Raw genomic sequence first — 23,910 nt, 5'->3', positions numbered from 1 at the left:
GGGCTCGACCTCACCTTCCCCACAAACCAGAAGGAAACAAAAAAAACAGATTATATTAAGAAGATGTCGCTGAAACAATCACTCGGTGGTTGTGTGGAGACAATCACTCGGTGGTTGTGTGGAGACAATCACTCGGTGGTTGTGTGGAGACAATCACTCGGTGGTTGTGTAGAGACAATCACTCGGTGGTTGTGTGGAGACAATCACTCGGTGGTTGTGTGGAGACAATCACTCGGTGGTTGTGTAGAGACAATCACTCGGTGGTTGTGTAGAGACAATCACTCGGTGGTTGTGTAGAGACAATCACCCGGTGGTTGTGTGGAGACAATCACTCGGTTGTTGTGTAGAGACAATCACTCGGTGGTTGTGTCGAGTTCCTGGTAGTATCAGGGACCGAGTTTGTCATACCGTCGCTGAACTACAATTCGTTCTACACAATGATTGAATGTATAATACAAACCAACAAACCGGGTCATCGTTGTACAATTTGTACAAACACACTGGACAAACAGATTAACGTTGGGTTATCGATGCAACTACAGTGCAGTATATTATACTATATATATATATATTATATTATGGGTCGAAGTGGATGATGGGAAACGTTAAAGATTGAATGATCGATAAACAATCGGTCAGATGTACCAGGTACTCAGTACTCACCCATGTTGATGTGTTGGTAGTCGGGTACAGAAGCAGCTGCTGAAAACCGAGTGACGGACGATCAGATGAAGCTTCGTCATCGTGTGAACCCCGATATGTCCGGGATATCCGAGGTCGCGGTAACTGAGTAACGACCAGGACCAGGAGGCTGAACCGCAGATCGGGGTATCACGTGTCACGGTGCGGGAACCGACCGAACAATCCAACTTCACCCGTCACTGTCAGTGTCACGGAGTGAAAAGCGGACTCAACCACAAACCACATAAATATGTATGTGTGTGTATGTTTCTGTGTGTATGTGTGTGTGTGTGTGTGTGTGTGTGTGTGTGTGTGTGTGTGTTTCTGTGTGTATGTGTGTGTGTGTGTGTGTGTATGTATGTGTGTGTGTGTGTGTGTGTGTGTGTGTGTATGTGTGTGTGTGTTTCTGTGTGTATGTGTGTGTGTGTGTATGTTTCTGTGTGTATGTGTGTATGTGTGTGTGTTTCTGTGTGTGTGTATGTTTCTGTGTGTATGTGTGTGTGTGTGTGTGTTTCTGTGTGTGTATGCGTATGTGTGTGTGTGTGTGTTTCTGTGTGTGTATGTTTCTGTGTGTATGTGTGTGTGTTTTTGTGTGTGTGTGTGTGTATGTGTGTGTGTTTCTGTGTGTATGTGTGTGTGTGTATGTTTCTGTGTGTATGTGTGTGTATGTGTGTGTGTGTGTGTGTTTCTGTGTGTGTGTGTATGTGTGTGTCTCTGTGTGTATATCTGTGTGTTTATCTGTGTATGTTTATGTGTGTATGTGTGTGTGTGTGTGTATGTGTGTGTATGTGTGTGTGTGTGTGTATGTATGTGTGTGTGTGTGTGTGTGTATGTGTTTTGTGTGTGTGTGTGTGTGTGTGTATGTTTCTGTGTGTATGTGTGTGTGTGTTTCTGTGTGTGTATGTTTCTGTGTGTATGTGTGTGTATGTGTGTGTGTGTGTGTGTTTCTGTGTGTGTGTATGTGTGTGTTTCTGTGTGTATGTGTGTGTGTGTGTTTCTCTGTGTGTGTATGTTTCTGTGTGTGTGTATGTGTGTGTGTATGTGTGTGTGTGTTTCTGTGTGTGTTTTTGTCACTGTGTGTGTTTCTGTGTGTGTGTGTGTGTGTGTGTGTGTGTGTGTGTGTGTGTGTGTGTGTGTGTGTGTGTGTGTGTGTGTGTGAACTGATCGCCTCCTCTTCATGAAAGATACATCCACATATTTATTCGCCAACTTAGTGGAGTAAGTAAGTGGAGTAAGTAAGTAACTTAGTAAGTGGAGGCAGCACACAACATCCATTTTAACGTCGATCTGGGGAACGCATCACCCTGCTGGCGAAACACCATGGCGACAGCTTACATGTGGGCAGCGTTTTCGTGCTCAGACCTCATATGGAAAGGGAAGGTCTTTGTCCATTCCGTGTTTAATACGAGTATCCAAGTACCAGCCCACGGGTTTTGTCCGTGCTATATGTTTTAAATGATTAACGTACTAAACGAAGGAAGCAGCGAAATTACAAGTTGAAACGAGAAGTGCACTTGGTGGAGCACACACACCTCCTCCACATCTGCCTGATCCAAGGGAACATATCTCGGGCCCAATACATTCCTGAAATATCATGCGAGTCAGGACGATATCGTTTTTGGGGAAGATCTCTCAATGGAGAAGAATCACTTTTTAAAATTATAGTAGTCGGATCCGGATTCGGTCTTCACCAAAATTGAATCAGTTCTTACTTGTGACACACCGAACATGTGCACAAAATTTCATCCAAATCCGTCCACAACATTTTGAGATATCCTGCACACAAACAAACACACAAACAAACAAACAAACACACAAACAAACACACAAACAAACACACAAACAAACACACAAACAGACACACAAACAAACACACAAACAAACACACAAACAAACACACAAACAAACACACAAACAAACAAACACACAAACAAACACAAACAAACAAACACACAAACAAACACACAAACACACAAACAGAAAGCGGTGACATTACCCCCCCCCCCTTCCACCCTCGGTGGAGGAGGAGCGGGAGGGGAGGAGGAGGAGGAGGAGGGGGAGGAGGAGGAGGAGGAGGAGGAGGAGGAGGAGGAGGAGGAGGAGGAGGAGGAGGAGGAGGTAAATGTCCGACTCGACCATGGTCACAATGTGACCCCCGACCTTTAATTATTAATTCATTACCTGATTATTATTCCTTTCTTGGAAACTTTATTTCAAGTTATTCATTTTGGAAATCTAGGAACCCTAATTAACATGTTTTTTATTTAAATAATTACCCGCTACATGACGTCAACAGATGACGATATAGGTGTTGATACTCCTCCGACTTATGCAGTCCTTTCGGTGTTGAGGGTGTGTTTTTGTATTGGAGGTGTGCGATAAAACACAGCTCGCACGACTGTGGCCGTGTCGGAACTTCTTATATATGGAGCAACTGTAACTCTGCAAGCAAATTGTGAGTACAGTCAAGAATGCAAACAACGGTTGAAATAGTAAAGTTTATTGAACCATAACCGTCATCAACAATTATTAATTGTCGCGAACCTCAAAAACACCGAAAACATAAATCACAAGTCCAGTCCAGCGAGGGCTTTCCAACATGGCGGCGCAACGACGCGCGCACGTGGTTCGTGACGTCATTTGCAAGTCTCCAATGAAAAACGCCCGTTTCGCGGACGTGGCTGCGCGCCTGCTGACGATTGGCTGGAGTCGTAGCCCACAATGCATTGCGCTGAGGTTTCACGGATATCGTGATGCGGTGATGTGGTGATGTAACACGGAGTGCTCGCGGATGACGCTGATTTTCTCAGTTTAAGCACTTCCGTCTTCGCTCTTTAGTTTCTGAGAGAATCGAGGAAAGTTTGAGCGGCGGGGGAGGTTGTTCCGTCGTGGTCTAGGTTCCGGATTTGTCGGCTTCGTTCGACGCGAAAAGGACACGTCAGGACTCGTCAATATGGTGAGAGGGGGGCCGTGTGCGTCTCACTTTGTCACCATTCCTGCGAGTACACACACACGGCAGTTATTACCAACATGCCAGGGGGAGGGTAGTTTCCTCCTGGGTCCTGCCAGGGGGAGGGTAGTTCCCTCCTGGGTCCTGCCAGGGGGAGGGTAGTTCCCTCCTGGGTCCTGCCAGGGGGAGGGTAGTTCCCTCCTGGGTCCTGCCAGGGGGAGGGTAGTTCCCTCCTGGGTCCTGCCAGGGGGAGGGTAGTTCCCTCCTGGGTCCTGCCAGGGGGAGGGTAGTTCCCTCGTGGGTCCTGCCAGGGGGAGGGTAGTTCCCTCGTGGGTCCTGCCAGGGGGAGGGTAGTTCCCTCGTGGGTCCTGCCAGGGGGAGGGTAGTTCCCTCGTGGGTCCTGCCAGGGGGAGGGTAGTTACCTCCTGGGTCCTGCCAGGAGGAGGGTAGTGCCCTCCTGGGTCCTGCCAGGGGGAGGGTAGTTTCCTCCTGGGTCCTGCCAGGGGGAGGGTAGTTTCCTCCTGGGTCCTGCCAGGGGGAGGGCAGTTCCCTCCTGGGTCCTGCCAGGGGGAGGGCAGTTCCCTCCTGGGTCCTGCCAGGTGGAGGGCAGTTCCCTCCTGGGTCCTGCCAGGGGGAGGGTAGTTTCCTCCTGGGTCCTGCGATCGCGCCTTTTTCACAGAATTCCAGAGATGGGGATCAGTTGTTTCGGCCTCCCAGATGTACCCTGCCTGTTGACCTTTAAGCACCTTCTGACCCGATAAATCTGTTTTAAATTTGTTAAAAGAATCAGAGCGAACTATATTGAGTCTACTGGAACTTGACGCCTCTTTCCCGCTTACGGGTGTAGGTGCATGGTGGCATATCTAGAGCATCGCTGGTTTGAAAACGCCATTTAAATTCAGAAGTGGGAGTGCAGTGCATTATAAATAAATTAATTGAGAGGATGAACCCCACCCTCGAGAATTCCTACAATTTTGGATGAAGACCACCTGCTGGTGGCAACGTTAAATCTGAGCCTTTCTTACCTGTTTGGACAGCTTTTCTCAATTGTGGTAACGTCATTGGAATGAAGTACAGTATTGTTACTGGTGTTGTCTCATGGGATCTGCCAGTAAGGGTGTACTGTTTGAAACTTGTGGAAAGCTTTCATTGTTACTTACGAAATCTAAAGATTTCGTAAGTATATTGATGCCTTCCGTTTCTGTTTGTTTGTTTTGTTTGTTTGTTTGTAGGCACGATAACTGGAGAACAGAAGAAGCTACCAATGTCAAATTACACCACTTGATTCAGGAGGGTGATGGCGAGTGCTGATTAGATTTTGGTCAAAATCGGTCAAAGGTCAAGGTCACAGTGAGGTCAAATAATCGATTTTTGATGGTTTGGTACAGATAATTCGAGAACGGAAGAAGCTACCAATGTCAAATTACATCACGTGATTCAGGAGGCTGATGGCTAGCGCTGATTAGATTTTGGTCAAAATCGGTCAAAGGTCAAGGTCACAGTGAGGTCAAACATCCAAAAAATAACTCGAACAGAAGAAGCCACCAATGTCAAATTACACCACGTGATTCAGGAGGATGTTGGCTTGCGCTGATTCGATTTTGGTCAAAATCGGTTAAAGGTCAAGGTCACAGTGAGGTCAAACATCCAAAAAATGATAACTCGAGAACGGAAGAAGCTACCAATGTCAAATTACACCACGTGATTCAGGAGGGTGGTCGCTAGCGCTGATTTTATTTTGGTCAAAATCGGTCAAAGGTCAAGGTCACAGTGAGGTCAAACATCCAAAAAATGATAACTCCAGAACGGAAGAAGCTACCAATGTCAAATTACACCACGTGATTCAGGAGGGTGATGGCTCGTGCTGATTAGATTTTGGTCAAAATCGGTCAAAGGTCAAGGTCACAATGAGGTTAAACATAATTCCTTAAATTCACGTCGAGAAATGGAGTATTTTTGCTTCGCTCGACGTTACGAGTTCATTTTAACTTCGATTTTTAATTTTGTCTTCGGGTTTTGCGATCGCTTAGGACGCTTAAAACTCGGTTGTAGAAATTCTGGTAAAAATCGGATGTTTTGGAGACGTTTTAAGATTGTATAAAAAATATTTCACTCGACGCATCACGGGTCATCACATGATGCAGTGCGCTCGAGCAGACGCGTCCTTGAGTTACGTTAAGGTATAATATAATTGCGTGGAGAAATGGAGATTTTTGCTTCAGTCGACGTTACGATTTTTGATGGTTTGATACAGAATCATTGTAGAAACTTCTGGTTTGCGTCGCTACCTACTCGAGAGACAGCTTTTATTAGACAAGGTCAGAGGTAAAGTTGACGATTTCGTAAGTACCAGTCTATGACTGCTTGTTTTATGTATTTGCTGACAGCGGTTATTACTTCTGGGTTTTCTGGTGTTGCTGGACCTCGGAGGAAGCCAGGCGGATGAAGGTGCGAGACTGCTTTGTTCAAAGACCCTTCTGAACAAGTATGCTGTTGAGGGACAAGACCTTACGGTGCAGTATACCATCTACAATGTGGGTTCCAGGTATGATTGGCACACCAACAACTGCACACGTTTGCATCAGCTTTTCACCAAGTTCCCATCGTATGCTGCCTTTTTTGGCTGCTGGTTGCATCATTGGTTAGGGGCGCAGCTATGCCGTTGATGCAGTGCCCCTATTACTGGTACACTGGGGCTCATTTCACCGACCTCTGAAGGATGACGGGCTGAGTCAACTCCCTGGTGTTAATTCAGTGGCCAACAGGGCTCAAACTCAGGACCTGAGGATCCCAAGTCGTCACCCACACCACTAAGCCAACACCAGGCTTAGCTTAACTTAGTACTCTGGGGGCAATCTATATATTCTATATTTATAGGTGGGGGGGGGAAATGGGGGGCTCTCAAAATAAAACAGGGAAAGTCGATGGAAGCAGAATCTGGTACGATATGTAGCTTTTGTTCCATATTCACATCTCAAACAACTCGTACAGGTTTGAAAGGAGTACCCCATTGTTCGGAGAGTTGCACTTGACGTCATGTTTGAGAAAAATGTTCTTGCTCTACAAGTATAACGTATGGATTGAATTCCCATACATTTCGTAATTAAATAAAAGTGAATGCATGAAATTTATAGAAAAGTTTTAGCTCGGACCCGAAGCTCTGAGGACTCCCGTTAAGTGTGCCGCAGTGTGTGGAGAAGGCTTTTGTGTAACAGTTAACTTGCTGAGAAAAGAACTGATGTTTTGGGACTCGCCCTTCCCCAAGAAGGGCAAATTCTGAAACATTAGTGCTTCAGTTTCTCATTTCTTTAAAAAAAAACAAAAAAAAACTTATGTGCCACCAATGCAGTCCGCTAGTTCTGTGCTGAGATTAGCAACTACGTACCTTCAAAAAAACAACTACTTTTCAGGACTACATTGAGACATTGCCTCCTTTGATGCTTGCAGTGCCTTCATCTCTGCTGCATCATCTATAGGTTTGGCTGTTAGATCGAGCGGCTTGGGATAATTTTTCTCTAAATAAGACGTTTGTGTTGCTGGGTAACATGAAGGTAATTTTCTGATGGAGGAAACTTTTGGCTCATTTGAAATAGTTTGTAGTGACTCCTGCAAAAAAAAAAAAAACTTTTTGTAACATTGATCTTTAGCATTGCACTCTTTGAAAAACTGACCTTTCACACCTTCTTGTGACATGTCCTTTTTTGCACTATGTTTCGTGGGAGGTATAATACATATCCTGCCGAAAGTTCAAGCAGGGTATCACTTGACCTCCCGACATAAAAGTTGCCTTTTGATGACCGTGATGGATGGAAAGAAACCGTCACGGACAGATACGAGGCATACACCTTACATTATGAAGTGTAGTTTAAAACTCGTTTCTTTGATGAAATAGTCATGCTATTTGGAAGTTGGATGCTTTGTGCTCGATGCTAATAATTTTTGTTGCGTCAAAAAAATTCTGCCATTGTCCTCGGTCTTTGTTAATTTGGACCACCTGACTTCATGTGTGTTTCTTTACATGTGCTTGCTTGACTTTGCAGTGCAGCTTTGGATGTGGAGCTGAACGACGATGCTTTCCATCCGGAGCAGTTTGGGATCGTGTCCGGCATGTTGAATGTCAAGTGGGAGCGCATCCCTCCGTATCTTTTTTCGCAACTCCAGATTGTTGGGGAATTCCTTAATTGTTGTTGCACTTTGAATTTTTTTTCCATCGATCTGAGGCTGATTGAGCTTGTACATGTATTGCTTGTAGGATTAGGAAATTAATGGATATTGGAATACTTTTTCATTCATTGCAAGGATTTGTATTGACAAATCGGCATGTGACCGAAGAGCCCTGTTATAAGGGACACTTCTTACAACCAATCTTGTTAAAAACCAATTGCACTTTTGTTGGACAATCACTTTTTGATGAATGGATCTAAACTATAGCATAAAATTTCCAAATCTGTGGAGAAATGAAGTACAGTCCTCAATATTGTGGCCAGTTTGTTCAACACGCAGCTAAACAAGAACTGTAGGCCACATAATATAAAGTAAATGTAACAAAATTTTGAGCAATACCATTAGTGGTATGCAGGTGCCGTTTACTCTCTTTTTTGGGGGGGGGGGGTGAGGGTATGAGTCGGTTCGTGTATAACAAATTGTCCTCACTACCAGTCCACAAAATACATCTGCTTGTTATGAAATTACTGAGATCCTGGCATTGTGAGCTCAGATTATGAAAACAAAATGTCAACCCATATTTTGTTGTATTTTTTTGATTTCTCAAAGTCTGGCAACTGAAAACTATATTCAATTTAAAACTCCTTGATGAGCCAGCTTGCAGTGCCAGCAATGTGACGCACTCCGTTGTGCTGCGACCACTTGTACCAGGCCTCTTCAACTTTTCCTCGGCCTCCATCTCGTATTTGCCGCATGAAGGCGCTGACGTTGTGGTAATAGCATATTCTCAACCTAGGGCAATTTCTTGTGGAATGCTTAGAGACCATGCAGTTGGCATTGAAGCTTATGTTGGCTGTGAGGAAGGGATGTGTAGTGGTGATGAAATTTGAGTGAAGTAGCAAAAATAGAGGTTTTTGCAGCAACTGTTTCTTTTCAAATGCTCCTTAGTTGCCAAGCCTGGCAGCCAGGATAACACAGAGCTGACCTTTCCACAGGTTGGGCACACCAGCTTCCCTGGGCAAGGTGGAATTCTGGCACAGAAGGAATATGACCGAAAGTTCTCTCCACATTATGTAAGTGCCATGATTTGGAACATTTTGTGATTGTGATGTGCAAACATTCGAATTTGATCTGTGTCCAGTGGAGCTTCATCTGTTTTGCTTTGGTAACATGATTTCCCCCCCCCCTTCACTTCCCAATTTGGGTTTTTAAAGGTACACACTAATACATGAGTACTCGTGAGCAGGACTATTTATTTAACGCATGGCCTGACCATGTTGCCCTGGATATTTACTTATTTTGATTGATGGTTGTAGTGTTTGTTCAGATTTGTTGAACAGGAAATTGGCTCGGATTTTGAACAGGAAAGTGATAGACCCATAATCAGTTGGCAGTGGGAAGATATTCTGGAGTTCAACATACAGAGATTGCATTGTGAGGATGAGAAACTGGCTCATGGTCGAGTTATCAGCAAAGCTGCATATAAGATTGTCCAACAAGGTGTAAAGATCATGTCTGCAAATCGAGAACACTACCTTGAATACCAGCTTATAAGAGAAGAGCGAATGGGGAACAATCGTCGTTTTTGCCCATGGTGGTTGTCTTAAAGCTTGAAGAGTAAAGCATGATGCCAACTTGTTGATCATTGTGTATAATTGAAACTCCCTTTTCCTGCTATTTGAGATCCCTCCCTCCATTGCTGGGTCAGAGGCAACATGTCCATGTTTGTTCTGGCCTTAAAACCAGTGTTTTTGAGTTCATCAAGATGAATGACTTTGCAAATATTACTTCACCTGTTCATGGGGACAAGGATGACTGGTCTATAGTTGAGAAGTGTTGCTGTGCTTTAAGAATTACAATATTCACTGGTCATTGGTAAGAAAACAAACATGTCTTGACGAGTTTCTGATTTGTGTGCAGGCGGACTGGTTCGCATTCGGTCTGTTCACACTGCCATCTATCGGAATGCCACTGTTCATTTGGTACAACAGTATGCAGCGCTACAGTGCAGCAAAACAAAAGAAGAATTGAGCATCGTGGCTTTGGCATGTATTCAGGACATGAGCTCTGCAGTAAATTAATTTTTGATTCATTGCAATTGAAGGTTTTGTCCTGTGCATTGCAAAAAAAATAAAAGTTCATGCAAAATGCTTATCATTTGTGGGTAAATACACTTCCGCTTTCATTTTAAATGGATCTTAAAGGTTTTGTAATTTTTCTCACTTGCCATTCACTGAATGTTGTAAATTTTTGTGGGTGGGAGTGATTACATCAAAGAAATAAATTGGTAAAAAAGGATTGAAATAGGTAGCTTTCAAAGCCATTCTCAAAACTGTGCATGTCGCATGAGGCATGTTGACCGATCCGAGAGCTCGACGTACCCTGGAAGTCGGGGCAGCCCTCCCATGCACGATTTTTTTTAAAAAAATCTGACTTGGTTCATGAAGCAGTGATCTGGTGTTGCATGTTAACTGATGCTGTGTTCACAGGTAAATATGTACCAAATAAATTGATATTTCTCAATAATTTTTATCCATCAAAAGGTTTTATTATATCAATGGAAAATTCTTGCATTATAAATAAACTTGGCCCCTGTGCTCGGTCTGTTATAACTTTTCATTATTCCAATTGTATCTAACTTTATCACTTGTTTTTTTACAAAAACTTGGAAAATACAAGCCTAAAAAGAAAAAAAAAAGTTAACATTGGCTGAACTATGTGCTCCTTTCCATAATCCCATCCAGGTGTGCAATTGACTTGTCAATAAAATGTCCCAGGTTTACCTTTATTGCCAACGTGTACAGTAAACCCTCAAATATTGCGGGGTTCAACCAATCGCAAACGACCTATTGTGTTTCGATTTCATTATCGGGTTTTTTCAGCTGGGAGGAGTCATCGTTTGTGTCCACCTGTACAATTATTTCCCATTACGAGCCTTGTTTCTTGTGCACTGTTTTTAATGGTGCCCAAACGTAAAGCGATGGACAAAGTTAGTTGTGCCAAAACGCAGAGAAAGGTTATGACATTGGGTTAAAAAAGAGTTGTTAGATTGGTTGGCTTGAGGTGAAAATTTGGCTTCTGTGGGCCACCATTATGGGGTCAATGATTGTAGGGACAACCGTCCCCATTGTACTTTTCCTCATTCCCAAACCTTCATTATCCTTCAAACCTCATTCCCCAACTGCGTATTCATACCTTATTCCTAAACCCTCACTTTGACACCCATACTCGATCGAAACTCATTCACAAACCATTATTTTCCAACACCTGTTCTCAAGCACCCTTTCCCAAATTGTCTTGCCCATCTCCACTGTGGCAATGCTGCAGGCGACTATCGCAAAGCTCATGTTGCTTTTCCGATTGCCTAATTACCTTCCCTGCTCAAATTTCACCTACTATCCACTCACCCTTTCCCTGCTACACCCTCCCCCATCACAGCATCATCCTGAGCTAAGTCTTGTGTTTTCTACTTATGGCAGCATACAGTGTGAGTACACAATGTTCTTTCCCTCACCCACATCACTGTTTTGTAATAGATTTAGAAGCTAAAACTCTTGTGTTTTTGTTTAACCAGCCGCTATTCAAACTTACATATACCTGAGTGGCTGGTTTACTGGCAGCTATTCAAACCTCCATATACTTAAGGGGCAGGATTTTTCTCGAGGGAGCCCAAGGTGGGGGAGCTGAAAGTCCAAGGAGTCAGGGTTCAAAGGGTTAACTGTATTTTCATGTTTATTTCAATGTTAACATGCGTTGTATTTCAATTGTAATGTGCATTTCTGGCTGCCGTCGATCTTCCTCCCATTTTCTCGAAGCCCAGGAACCAAAACCTCCTTTTCCCATTGGTTTTCACTATCACGACATTTTCTTGGAACCTAATCCCCATGAAATTTGAGGGTTTACTGTATGTACGACTTTCCAAATTGCACTTTATTTTTGTGACAAACTAAATGTTGACATTTTTTAACATCAAAATAAAGACCAATTACAATCACTATCCTGAATACGAGAGAAGAGAAAAAACGGTAAGTGAACTTGTAAACTAAAATATTACAAGTTTACTGTATTTCCAAAAACTACAAAAGTAGGCCCATATTGTATTTCCGTACAAATTGGTTTCACACAAGTCATCTGACTTTCTTCAATACTGGATATGTCATTCTGTATTATGAAGACACACTACCCTCCTCCAGTTCCTGGTGTGTGGCAATGTGCTCTTTCATTTTGGGGATCGTCGGCATATGTTCGAGGCAAATGTGACATTTCATGGTTGCCTTGAGCAGTTCAGCTGCGTCAGGACGAGTCTTGATGCGACCTTTTTCCTCAAGCATCTTCAGTACATCTGCAGCACAAATGACAGTTAAAGTGGATAAAGACGAGAGTTCTGTATACAATACTTGTAATCTTGCTTGCAAACAGACAATGAATAACAAATGCAGCAACATTGTTTTATCAAACGATGCCACAACTCTTAGTTGAGTTAATTGTGCTCTTAATGGCTTCAATTAATTTCCTTTCGTTTTTATACACCCCATTGTCCTCGTTTTGACCCCTCCCCAACCTTTAGTTTAAGGCTCATGGCAGAACTTGTACAGATGTCACAATACAAGGATATTATATTTTTAAAAGGCTATGCAATCATGACCATAACCCCTTTGTGTAGATATCTCGAAACCATCTTTAAATTCTGAAGAGCCTTTGTTAAAAATTCCATCTCAAAGAACGAGCATCTTTCATTGTAGCCTTCAAAAAATGTAATCTATTATCTAATGTGAAGTGTGGTGTCTGTCCGTGCATTTATGTTCACATGTTCGTCTGTCTTGCGCTTCTGGCGGTGCTTTTGAAAAGCTCCCCACGCAGGCAAAGCTCAACATTTAACTATAACAAATGCACAATATCAAACGAGATACTTTTTAAATGTATAAATACAACATGGAATCTGTTTCTTTAACTGTTAAGTTAAGACCTGGGCTAACAGGATAGCTTCCAGGTACGCACACTCGCTTCTAAGCTGTCTAGCCTGGGTTTGGATCTTAGTCCAGCCATAAACTGTCAACCTGGTGTTTCACAAACTGGGTGAATCGTCAATGTGTGTGCTGTCCCTCCAATGAACGTTAAACTGGACGTCCCGTCTACCGACATTTGTTGGATGTTATAGATCCTCTTTTTAGACAAATTGAACCTCTGCCGCCCAATTGTTGCACCACCATTTCGTGGTTGGCGGTACAAGTAGTTTAGAGTTTTGGCTCTGAATGAAACCAGGGGTGCAAAATAACCTTTAAGTCCATGAAATTTAAATTGATAGATTAAATTTAACCTTTCCCCCCACTGGAGATGGATACTTTTGCTTGCTTTTCACCATCACTGTGGATGGGTACTTTTGCTCATTGTGAATAATTTGACAACAATGCCTTAAAAAGAAGTTCATAACTTGATCAACAATAATTTACAAGTTGAACAAAAAAAAAAAAAAACATCCTGAAGCTCACCGAGATCAGAAGCAACAGTCAATCAAACCGCCCACAGACCCTCATACCCTGATTTTTCATGGCATTTAAAAAAAACTCGTTCATCATGGTTGATGAAGGTTGTGGTCAAGTTTCATTGAAATTGTGTGTGTAGTTTTGGAGGAGACAGCAAATCCCTATTTTATGTGGGTCAAGCCCTACCTCCCCCCCACCCCTTCCCTAGTAGATCCCCTCAATGGGCTCAGATTTTGATGTGGTCGATATAGTTTGGTACATTATGGGTGATGAGGGTTGTGGTCAACTTTCATCAAAAATCGTGTGTAATTTTGGGGAGGTCAACCCCCCCCCTTCACCCCCCCCCCTGCAAACCCTTTAATGAGCACAGATTTTGATGTGGTCAATACACCTTCGTTTGGCATCAGATATGAAGCTTGTGGCCAGGTTTTGTCAAAATCGTGTTTTTAGTTCAAGCGATAATGATTGAAGTGTTCACTGACTCACTAAGCCTGGTGTTGGCTTAGTGGTTGGGGTGGCGGCTTGGGATCCTAGGGTCCTGAGTTCAAGCCCCGTTGGCCGCTGAATTAAAATACACCAGGAGGTTCACTCAGCCTGTCATCCTTCTGAGGTTGGCAAAATGAGCACCAGTGTACTGGTAAGGGGGACACTGCATCAGCGGCATAGCCACGGAGAGAGAGGAGAGAGAGGAGAGAGAGGAGAGAGAGGAGAGAGAGGAGAGAGAGGAGAGAGAGGAGAGAGAGAGAGAGAGAGAGAGAGAGAGGAGAGAGAGGAGAGAGAGGAGAGAGAGAGGAGAGAGAGAGAGAGAGAGAGAGAGAGAGAGAGAGAGAGAGAGAGAGAGGAGAGAGAGGAGAGAGAGGAGAGAGAGAGAGAGAGAGAGAGGAGAGAGAGAGGAGAGAGAGAGAGAGAGGAGAGAGAGAGGGAAGAGAGAGAGAGGAGAGAGAGAGGAGAGAGAGAGGAGAGAGAGAGGAGAGAGAGAGGAGAGAGAGGAGAGAGAGAGAGAGAGAGGAGAGAGAGGAGAGAGAGGAGAGAGAGGAGAGAGAGAGAGAGAGAGAGAGAGAGAGAGAGAGAGAGAGAGAGAGAGAGAGAGAGAGAGAGAGAGAGAGAGAGAGAGAGAGAGAGAGAGGTCACTCACCTACGGACACTGCTTGATCGCATAAGCTCACCTGATTAAAGTCCAGATGAGCTAAATATTTCATTTTGGTATTTAATGAGCTCCCTTTCCAAGGAACTTGAATATAGGATGCCTTTTGGCCCATCAAAGCCTCTGCTAACTTTGTCAACATATGGTTGTTTGTCCATGCTCTATCCTTTTGAAATGCAGAGCAACAAGCAAGGAAGTAGGATCTACCCTTTTTTTTTTTGTAAATCTTTGGTAGGATTCGCTCGGGGTTTGAACCGCTGATCTCGCTCAGTGGACGCTCTGCTCATTACGCTACATTGTCAACGTGATGGAACATTTCTTTTCAGATCCTCGTGGAGGATCTCTAAGTCTTACTCGCGTTGTTGTTCTTCTGCTACTTCTTGGGGACTTTTTTGTTTCACAGCCTACAGTTTTCATCGAAACTTCCTGATACTTGATATATATATATATATATATATATATATATATATATATATATATATATATATATATATATATATATATATATATATATATATATATATATATATATATATATATATATATATATATATATATATATATATATATATATATATATATATATATATATATATATATATATATATATATATATATATATATATATATATATATATATATATATATATATATATATATATATATATATATATATATATATATATATATATATATATATATATATATATATATATATATATATATATATATATATATATATATATATATATATATATATATATATATATATATATATATATATATATATATATATATATATATATATATATATATATATATATATATATATATATATATATATATCCTGGTGTTGGCGCAGTGGTTAGGGCAGCGGCTTTGGATCCAAAAGGTCCTGAGTTCAAGCCCCGTTGGGCCACTGAATTAATACACCAGGGGGTCTACTCAGCCTGTCATCATCCCGAGGTCGGCGAAATGAGTACCAGTGTACTGGGCCAGTGTATACCCCGGTTAAAATAGATGTACAATATCCCTGTGTCGTAAGAGGCGACCAGGGTTGCGTCAGGAAGGGCATCCGGCGTAAAACGTGCCAAATCACTATGCGGATCATACGGATGATCCGCTGTGGCGACCCCGAAAGGGAGCAGCTGAAAGAAGAAGAAGATATATAGATATACCCTGCGCAGACAGTAACGATCTCTGATTTTGAAAATTCCTCCTAGAAAAATAGTTCTGACGTCAAAATATCTCGGCTAATGGAAATCGCCTATACCATTATCTCCTAAACTAGGCAAGCTTTTTGAATTTTGTTTGCGGGAATCAAGCCGGGAATTAGCATAGATAATTATTTATCGCAAACCTGATAAATCACAATGATGTCATATTCGTCTTTATGACGTCATCATTAAGAGGACAAGGATCTTAGCTCATTTGAGCTTGTTTGGGGGGATGGGGGAGATTAAATAAAGGCAATGCCTCAATTTACTCATTCAGTCAAATAAGTAAGTACGTCCAAGTGAAAAAAACAAACAAACTGAATTGGTGAGGAATAAAAATCCAATTGTTTAAAAGGAAAAGAAAAAGAGTCTGCTAATAAGTGGAATTCTGGAATATCAAGTCTCTTGAAATGGTTTGTGAAAACAATTTATACCATGAACCTATAAAAATAATGCAAAAGTATTCTGCATTACTTTAAAGCAATTTTAGTTTAGTTGCAAAAGTGAGCTCGAGCTCATGAAACATCTTACCCGATGCAGTCTTGATTAACCAGAACATGGGCGGTGTCTGCGAGCATCAAATTTGATTGGTCGTGTTGACGGAACATTCTGAAACATTTTGTCCAAGTACTGATAAGTGGAAGGGTTTTGAAAGTCCCAAAAAGGCGATTTATGTTCTACAGTGTTCAAAAGTATATAATTCAATTGAAATAAAAAATATTTTAAAGGTTGTAAAAAAAAAACAAAAATTCCCACAAGTTTCCCGCCGTTGTGGCAGCGGTTTTTACACCGCTTTCTTTAACTTTTTTTTTGTATACCATGTCAAGGCTCGTGTAAGAGCTAAGACGCATAGCAAGGCAGGAGACGAGGGGTGGGAGAGGGAAGCACAAAATAGTGAGGAACAGAGACAATATGAGATCTGTGGAAGGGAGAAGAATGGGGTGGGACACACGGGGTAAACAAGATGGACACTACAGGGACTTTGAGGAAGGAAAACAGTGAATTTGAAGGAGGTGGGCTTGGGCTGGATTAACAGGGGTAGAAAAGATCAAGATTTTGGATGGGGGAAGATATAAGATGGTGGTGAACAGCTGTTTTGAAGACCTGGAGGGAGGAGTGGAATTGATGAGAGTGAGAGTTTGTTCCAGAGGTGGGAAAAAAGAGGAATGAAAGTAAAGGTGAGCAGTGATTCTTGATTTTGGCATTCACCAGAAGGGGGTTTTTGGCAGACCTTGAACATCCTGCGGAATTATAGGGGAGACCGGGGGGGGGGGCTAGACGGAGAGGAGACTGTAGAAGACAGAAAGACCACCGACCCTGACTCCGATGAAAGGCTTAGTTTTCCATTAGTTTTTCGTGTCTGTTTGTGTCTTTTATGACATTCTTCACAACAATAAGTTTCCTGTTTGGAATGATTTTCAGTTTTGCTTGATTCTGACAGGCAGACAGAGTTAAAAAAAACAACAGCAAAAAAAAAAATCACCTCACTCCTTTGTGTGCATGCGTGATCGGAACAAATTCAGAACCAAAGTACATTACTGCTAAACTCCAGGTTTGTTTTCCGATTCATGTTCAAAATATAACATTCAATTGAAATTAAGTTGTTCCTCGATCAGAAACTGACATGTGTAGATATAAACAAAGTGAACCAATTGTTTGACCCAGCTTTTTGCTTTGGGTGTGTGGGGCAAAAATCTAAGCACTCACCTTCAGCATCAATGAAATACTCGGTGTTGAAGGAATTCCAATGCTTTTTGGTTTTCAAGCTTGGAGAATCAAAATCTTGGCTGATGACATGCAAATGCAGGTGACTGAGAAAAGAAAGAGAGTTTTAATGCTAATTATTTGGGATAAAAGGATTTTCATCATTAACAGAGAAAGATGAATCAGCATAAACCATACATTATTTCTTGACTGATGTTTCTAGTAGAAATGTGTGAAAGTTAGGAAGTATTTCTATGAACTAGCAAATACAACCTGTCGCTTTGCTGACGGGCATATTAAAGGGGGGGTGGGAGAAGAAGGGAGAGGGGAAGGTGGTGGAGAAGAAGGGAGAGGGGAGGGTGGTGGAGAAGAAGGGAGAGGGGAGGGTGGTGGAGAAGAAGGGAGAGGGGAGGGTGGTGGAGAAGAAGGGAGAGGGGAGGGTGGTGGAGAAGAAGGGAGAGGGGAGGGTGGTGGAGAAGAAGGGAGAGGGGAGGGTGGTGGAGAAGAAGGGAGAGGGGAGGGTGGTGGAGAGGGGGAGAGAGAGATGAGAGGCTGGGGGGAATCTAGCATATGTGACGCGCAGTTTCATGTCCATCCGAAAGATAGCACACACTTTGATGAATCACCCTGCATGTGAAACACCTGGATGATGGCTTATTGCTGTGTTGGGATTCAAACCTAGGCAAGACAGCTTAGAGCAAGCGTGTGTACCTCTCAGCTATCCTGCCCTTACCTGGTGATTCATTACTTTATAAAAAAAACTGAATTGATCTGAGCAGCTGTTCTCACTGCTTAAAAAAACAACAACCCCTTTCATTTGTCCAATTTGCCCATTCTTTGACAGTCCTTACTCTCCTTGACCTCCGGAGAGTTATATTGTGATGGAGGGGGTTGGGCAGGAGGATAGCGTGAGGGGAGGGTGGCAGGCAGCACAAAGGGTGGGGGTAGAGTCTCTTTATAGAGAGAGTAGCGACATAGAGGGTCCGGAAAAAATCTAGTCACGTGATTGCGTGGAGCCATTTTGAGTCCATCGCGGACAGGATCAGACGCATACCGGGCACGTTTTAACGTTCCCGCTGTACGCAGCGTTCTCATTCGTGTTTTACATCGATTTTACAACAAAATGACAGGTTGTTGCGCCTTTGGGTGCACAAATAGAACTGAGAAGGGATTCAAGATGTATAGATTTCCATCAGATGCTAAAAGACGGAAAATCTGGGAGAACAGAGTCAGTCGTGTTGGATGGAAAGCAACTTCTTGGTCAGTTCTCTGCCAGGTCAGTGTGATGGTGGTCATGGTCCCGTATGCGTATATTTGTGTGCTGCGAGTGAGACTGGCCTTTGCTTTGGCTTTCCAGGATTGTTATCCATTGCTCGTGGATAAATTAGCACTTGAAGGGGAAGGCATCTTTATTTAAAATTAAGTTTGAGTTAGAGTCTTTGAGCTCGATCAATTAATATAGGGTCTAGACTCTAGATCATGTCTCCAAAGTCAGACTCAGACTCAAAGTCAAAGTCAAACTAAAGTCAAAACAAAGACGAATGAATGGAGAACGGATCCGGGCTAACTCAGCCCACGGACTAACACGGCCCACTCTTCAAAGGCAGAGTTAGGGTCAACACTAACCCCAATTCTGACCCTAACCCTAAACCTAAATGTAACCCTAAACCCTAACCATAGCTTTTAAAAGTAGGTTATACCAAAGATTTAAAATCTATTGGTGTGGGTGTAGACTGCCAGATCTCAGGATACTAAACAGGTCGACACCCCATAGAAGCAAAGAACGGAGCCCATCTAACTTCTGAGTGTAGCATGGTCGGGACTGGCTTTTACTTTCGGGGGGGAGCATGAGGGGGGTCATGCATTGAATGTATGTATTTGTCTCTGTTGATTTGAATGTGTGAGGACATTAACTTGTGTTTGTGTGTGTGACTTTCAATTGATAATTTGGATGTGTGTGCATTAGTACATGCATGTATGTGTGTGTGTGTGTGTGTGTGATTGTAAATATGTAATGTGTGTGTGTGTGTGTGTGTGTGTGTGTGTGTGTGTGTGTGTGTGTGTGTGTGTGTGTGTGTGTGTGTGTGTGTGTGTGTGTGTGTGTGTGTGTGTGTGTGTGTGTGTGTGTGTGTGAGAGTGAGAGAGAAAGAATGAGGAGGCCGGGTGGGGTGGGCTAATCTATTTTTGGTGGGATTAATATATGATCGGCAACATGCAGCAAAGTTTAGATTAATAATTTAAATATGAAAATTAAACAAACACAAATATATACCCACACACGATAAACAATGTCAAACAACTGCAGAAATACAAAGACAACTCTTAACATTGTATTGTACATGTACATGTATAAGCAGGGAGGTGAGAGTTCGAGTCTCGCTCTCGCCTCCCTGAAATTAAAATGAGGCTGAAATAAGCAGCACGTGTACTTGTCTCGTTCATTCCTTCTTTGTCATGGTTCTAAATGTCTGTGACTGTTAAATCACAACCAGCTCTGTGAATTTCTTCTTTATCATTTGGCTCTTAGTTGTCATAAATCTTCTATTTTGTCATCTTCACGTAATTTGTTCATTATCAACATGGAAAAGACCATTCCCATCTCTCATACATAGAGAACATAATGAAATACACAGTTCAATGCACTAGCGCCATACGGCGGCTCCGCACGTGCACCGCACTGAATGGACTCAAAATGGCGTCAAATCGTTAATTGTCGCTACTCTCTCTATAAAGAGACTCTAGGTGGGGGGTAGCGGGAGAGGAGAGGAGGCAGTGCGAAGGGAAGTCATGGGTGATAAAACGCACCAAAACAACATTTTCTTTTTAACCACCGGGTTCTCAATAAAAACGGGCGGGAGCATTGATGAAAAACCCATGCCATCTACCTGGCAAATTCAAAACTAAACCGTCAGTCCTTAACAGACAGGGAGAAGTGAAAGAGCGAGAGAAAGAAAGAGGAAGAGGTGGGTCGGGATTTAAACCCAGGCTAGACAGCTTTGAGTGAGCGTGCGTACCTCTTGGCTCTCCTGCCACGATATTAACGAAACCTTTCATTTTTACCTTCGCCACCGAAGGTGAAGGACATTATGTTTTCACCCCTTTCTGGCTGTTTGTCTATTTGTTTGCAGGATATCTCAAAAAGTTGCGGACGTATCTGGATGACATTTTGTGGACCGATTCGGTGTATGACAATGACGAACTGATTTGATTTTGGTGAAGATCCAAATCCGGATCTAATTTTTTAAGTGATTCTTCACCATTGAGAGATAGGGCCAAAAATGATATGTAGCACGATATCTCAAAACGTTGATGGATTCGGATGAAACCTGGTGGACACGTTGGGTGTGTGACAAGGAATAATTGATTCAATTTTGGTGAAAATCCAGATCTGGAGATGAGAGATAGAGACCAAAATATATATTATATATAGCGTGATATTTCAAATATGTATTGGGCCCGATATGTTCTCATGGTGGAGGGATGCGCTTTACCGAGTGCCCTTATAATTTTTATTTGCATTTAACTTTGCCGAAGTGACTGCAGAACAATGCTGGGCGAACGCAGGTGAGTGGCCCTTGAACATTGTTCAAGTCGATTGATATGCAGTATTCAGTGACAGTGTGAATATTGTGAAGCGCTCGCCAAGTGCTTGAGGCACTCTGACGGAACGGTTAAGGAACGGTTGATAAGGAACGGCTGGCTTGGCAAGCGATAAGTGATCACCGAACCATCATATTAAACACACCTCCTGGAGACGCCAGGAATATCAATCTATGTCCGAATTAGACAAATGAACATTTTTTTGTGGGGGGGGGAGGGGCAATCAGAACTACTGCTAAGTTCATTTCTGGAGCTTAAATTTTGTGATTTGGCTTGGTTTAAGAAATCCTCATGGTTGTGGCACATGCGGAAATGAAATAAGGCCACAGACGTTGGTGTTTATAAACATTGCAATGTATCCAGTGATTCGCAGGTATGATGATCAGGCATTCTATAATATGAGTGAGGAGAGTGGAAAAAAACAAAACAAACAAATCCTTAAGAAATTACTGCGGCCTGTTCCAAGTCGAGGCACCATTGAGCAGGCCAAAAAAAAGGTGAATTAAGACCCCAGCAAGGTATCCCAGGATGCCCCTCGATGGAGAGCAAGGAAGCCGATGATGCACCTGATAAAGGAAATGATTAAATAAGGCAATTAATGATCTTCAAAAGGGGTGTTTTAATTAAACCAAACGCCCAATTTTCACTCATGCACTCCCTTGGAGGTCCCTTAGTGTGTATGCAAAGACTCAGGCTGCTAGATTTCATGATGGTGGAGAACACACGAACACACACACACACACACACACACACACACACACACACACACACACACACACACACACACACACACACACACACACACACACACACACTAAAATGAGCATGAAAAGATGCATGCCCTATACCTCATGCTGGGTACAACATGATAACCAAGGCGAAATTGAAGGTGTTGAGCTTCTTCCTCATCCTTTATGAGCTGCTTGCCAACCTCTTGCATGTGTCGGAGTAACGGCACATGCTCACGCCGCACGTCCCGTAGGCTATGCACCGTCTGCCAGGGTAATATCAGCCAGTGTTGCCTGGCCTTTGGGTACTTGTCACGTATGGCAACGACTCGATTATCATTGTACACCTGTAGTGTGGGATCGTGCATCGATGCCAGGAGGCCTTGACTCCAGTGACCAGGGCCCTGCAATACCGAGGATGAAAACAGACTTTGCATGAATGAAAAAAAGATAAAGACCATTTTAGAAGCATCTATATTTCTGAAAGGTCCTGAATGGGTGATGCGTTTGTATGATTAGGGTTGTTACATATTATAAAATGGTCCAGCTCTCTTCCATATCCCCCACCCATATCCCTCTCTCCCCCTGCTCCTCCACCCCTCCCCCTCTGTTAAGGACTGATGGTTTTGTTTTGAACTTGAAAGGAAGATGGTATACGTTTGTCAATGCCCCTGCCCGATTATATATAGAACCTGGCAATTTAAAAAGAAAATGTTGCTGTTTAGTCACGTTTTACCATCCTTCCCCCCTCCCCCTCCCTCACACCACCTTGCCCCCCTTGCGCCACCTTCCTCCTCTCCCCTCGCGCTGCCCTCCTCCCCCTTCCCTCGAGCTTCCTTCCGCCTTCTTCCCCTTCCCCTCCACTCACACTGCCTTCCCTTCCCCTCCCCTTACACTGCCCTCCAATTCAAAACACCTCACTGTACTGGATAATGTGGGCACAGGAATAATGTACTGTAAATGGTGGAGTCTTGTTATATCACCCCCCTCCCCCACCTGGAGGTGGCGCTTATAGATAATTTGCGTTCCACTCTCACCCCCCCCCCCCCCAAGACCTACAGCAAAGGTGAAAACACCCCGATACATTAATTGGGATCATGCTGCTTCTCGGTTGCAAGTCTGGATGTAATTGCCCAGAACTGCAGGAGTAGCGCAACATACCCACAAACACATAATCACCGGTTCATAAATTATAGTAAGGATGAGCAAATCCAACCCGTCGCTTCACTGAAGGGGGGGTGTTGAGGAGGGGGGGTTGAGGGAAGGAGCGGGATTGAGGGAGGGAAGGGAGAGGAGGGAGGGAAGGGAGAGGGGGAAGAGGGAGAGAGAGGAAGGTGGGAAGAGAGGGAGGGAAGGGAGAGGAGGGAGGGAAGGGAGAGGGGGGAAGAGGGAGAGAGAGAGGAAGGTGGGAAGAGTGAGGAAAATGGGGGGGGGGAGGTGGGGAGAGCTATGCCTCACCAAATTTTGCCATACCGTGGGAGGGAGGGATGCGAGGAGGTGGTGTGAGAGAGAGAGAGAGACAGAGTGACAGAGAGACAGAGAGACAGAGAGACAGAGAGACAGAGAGACAGAGAGACAGAGAGACAGAGAGACAGAGAGACAGAGAGACAGAGAGACAGAGAGACAGAGAGAGAGAGAGAGAGAGAGAGAGAGAGATAGAGAGAGAGAGAGAGAGAGAGAGAGAGAGAGAGAGAGAGAGAGAATGAAAAAGAGAAAAGAAGAGAGAATGGTGAGGGGTGGAGGTGGGTTAGTAAAGAAAATGATATGTTATGCTTCATGACCAAACACACACACAAAACCAACTCATGTCAGAACAGCTGTACAAACAACAACATAACAGAGTTTGTAATGTAATCCGCTGGCACATCTGCAAAAGCTTTGATGTCCTAGTTCCAGACAACATGTGGGAACATGAACCAAAAGCAATCACTGAAAAAAAAAAAGTAACACGTTCGACCTAATGATCCCATCAAGCGTGAACATCGAAAACAAAGTGTGCGACCACATATCAAACTTGGGTACAAAAAAAAGAGAAGAAGGCATTGCTGATTGAGGTGTTCATAGCAGTGATTTTGGATTCAACGATGCAGAAATCAAGGAAATAACCAAACACCAAGACCTCAAGAATGAAGTGAGAAGATCCTGGAAGCTGAAGAATGCTAAAGTTGAACCAGTGATAGCTGGACCTACAGGAATGATGATAAAGAACCTCACAGATATATTAAACATAGGGGCAATA

At 43.2% G+C, this 23,910-nt stretch overlaps 3 protein-coding genes and 1 non-coding gene across 4 annotated transcripts in view; 2 read left to right on the top strand and 2 right to left on the bottom strand.

The window, feature by feature from the left end:
- The window catches only part of TTC24 (tetratricopeptide repeat domain 24), a 47,142-nt gene extending 46,169 nt beyond the window's left edge, over positions 1 to 973 (bottom strand). The window contains exon 1 of the mRNA XM_085872192.1: positions 664 to 973. Within this exon, the coding sequence (XP_085728318.1) occupies positions 664 to 667 (4 nt within the window). The 5' untranslated portion in view covers positions 668 to 973. The remainder of the gene's footprint in view (positions 1 to 663) is intronic.
- A 2,405-nt stretch (positions 974 to 3,378) lies between these two features.
- SSR2 (signal sequence receptor subunit 2) lies at positions 3,379 to 10,392 on the top strand. Its single transcript, XM_085874846.1, has 6 exons — positions 3,379 to 3,637; positions 6,019 to 6,176; positions 7,672 to 7,770; positions 8,460 to 8,568; positions 8,791 to 8,868; positions 9,716 to 10,392. The coding sequence occupies exons 1-6, from the start codon at positions 3,635 to 3,637 to the stop codon at positions 9,824 to 9,826; spliced, it is 558 nt and encodes a 185-aa protein (XP_085730972.1). The 5' UTR covers positions 3,379 to 3,634; the 3' UTR covers positions 9,827 to 10,392.
- LOC147030609 (small Cajal body-specific RNA 8) lies at positions 7,348 to 7,478 on the top strand. The gene has a single exon (XR_015056759.1).
- Positions 10,393 to 11,500: 1,108 nt separating the features above from the next.
- APTX (aprataxin) overlaps positions 11,501 to 23,910 on the bottom strand; it is a 128,785-nt gene continuing 116,375 nt past the window's right edge. Inside the window, exons 7-9 of the mRNA XM_085874847.1 lie at positions 21,792 to 22,075; positions 17,347 to 17,450; positions 11,501 to 12,137 (exon numbers count right to left, since the gene is read on the bottom strand). Of these exons, the coding sequence (XP_085730973.1) occupies positions 11,962 to 12,137; positions 17,347 to 17,450; positions 21,792 to 22,075 (564 nt within the window). The 3' untranslated portion in view covers positions 11,501 to 11,961. The remainder of the gene's footprint in view (positions 12,138 to 17,346; positions 17,451 to 21,791; positions 22,076 to 23,910) is intronic.

The sequence above is a fragment of the Eptatretus burgeri genome, chromosome 3 (assembly GCF_056783735.1).
Source record: "Eptatretus burgeri isolate ZD-2024b chromosome 3, Ebu_testis_v1, whole genome shotgun sequence".
Lineage (NCBI taxonomy): Eukaryota > Metazoa > Chordata > Myxini > Myxiniformes > Myxinidae > Eptatretus > Eptatretus burgeri.
This window is presented reverse-complemented; position numbering and strand designations above follow the sequence as displayed.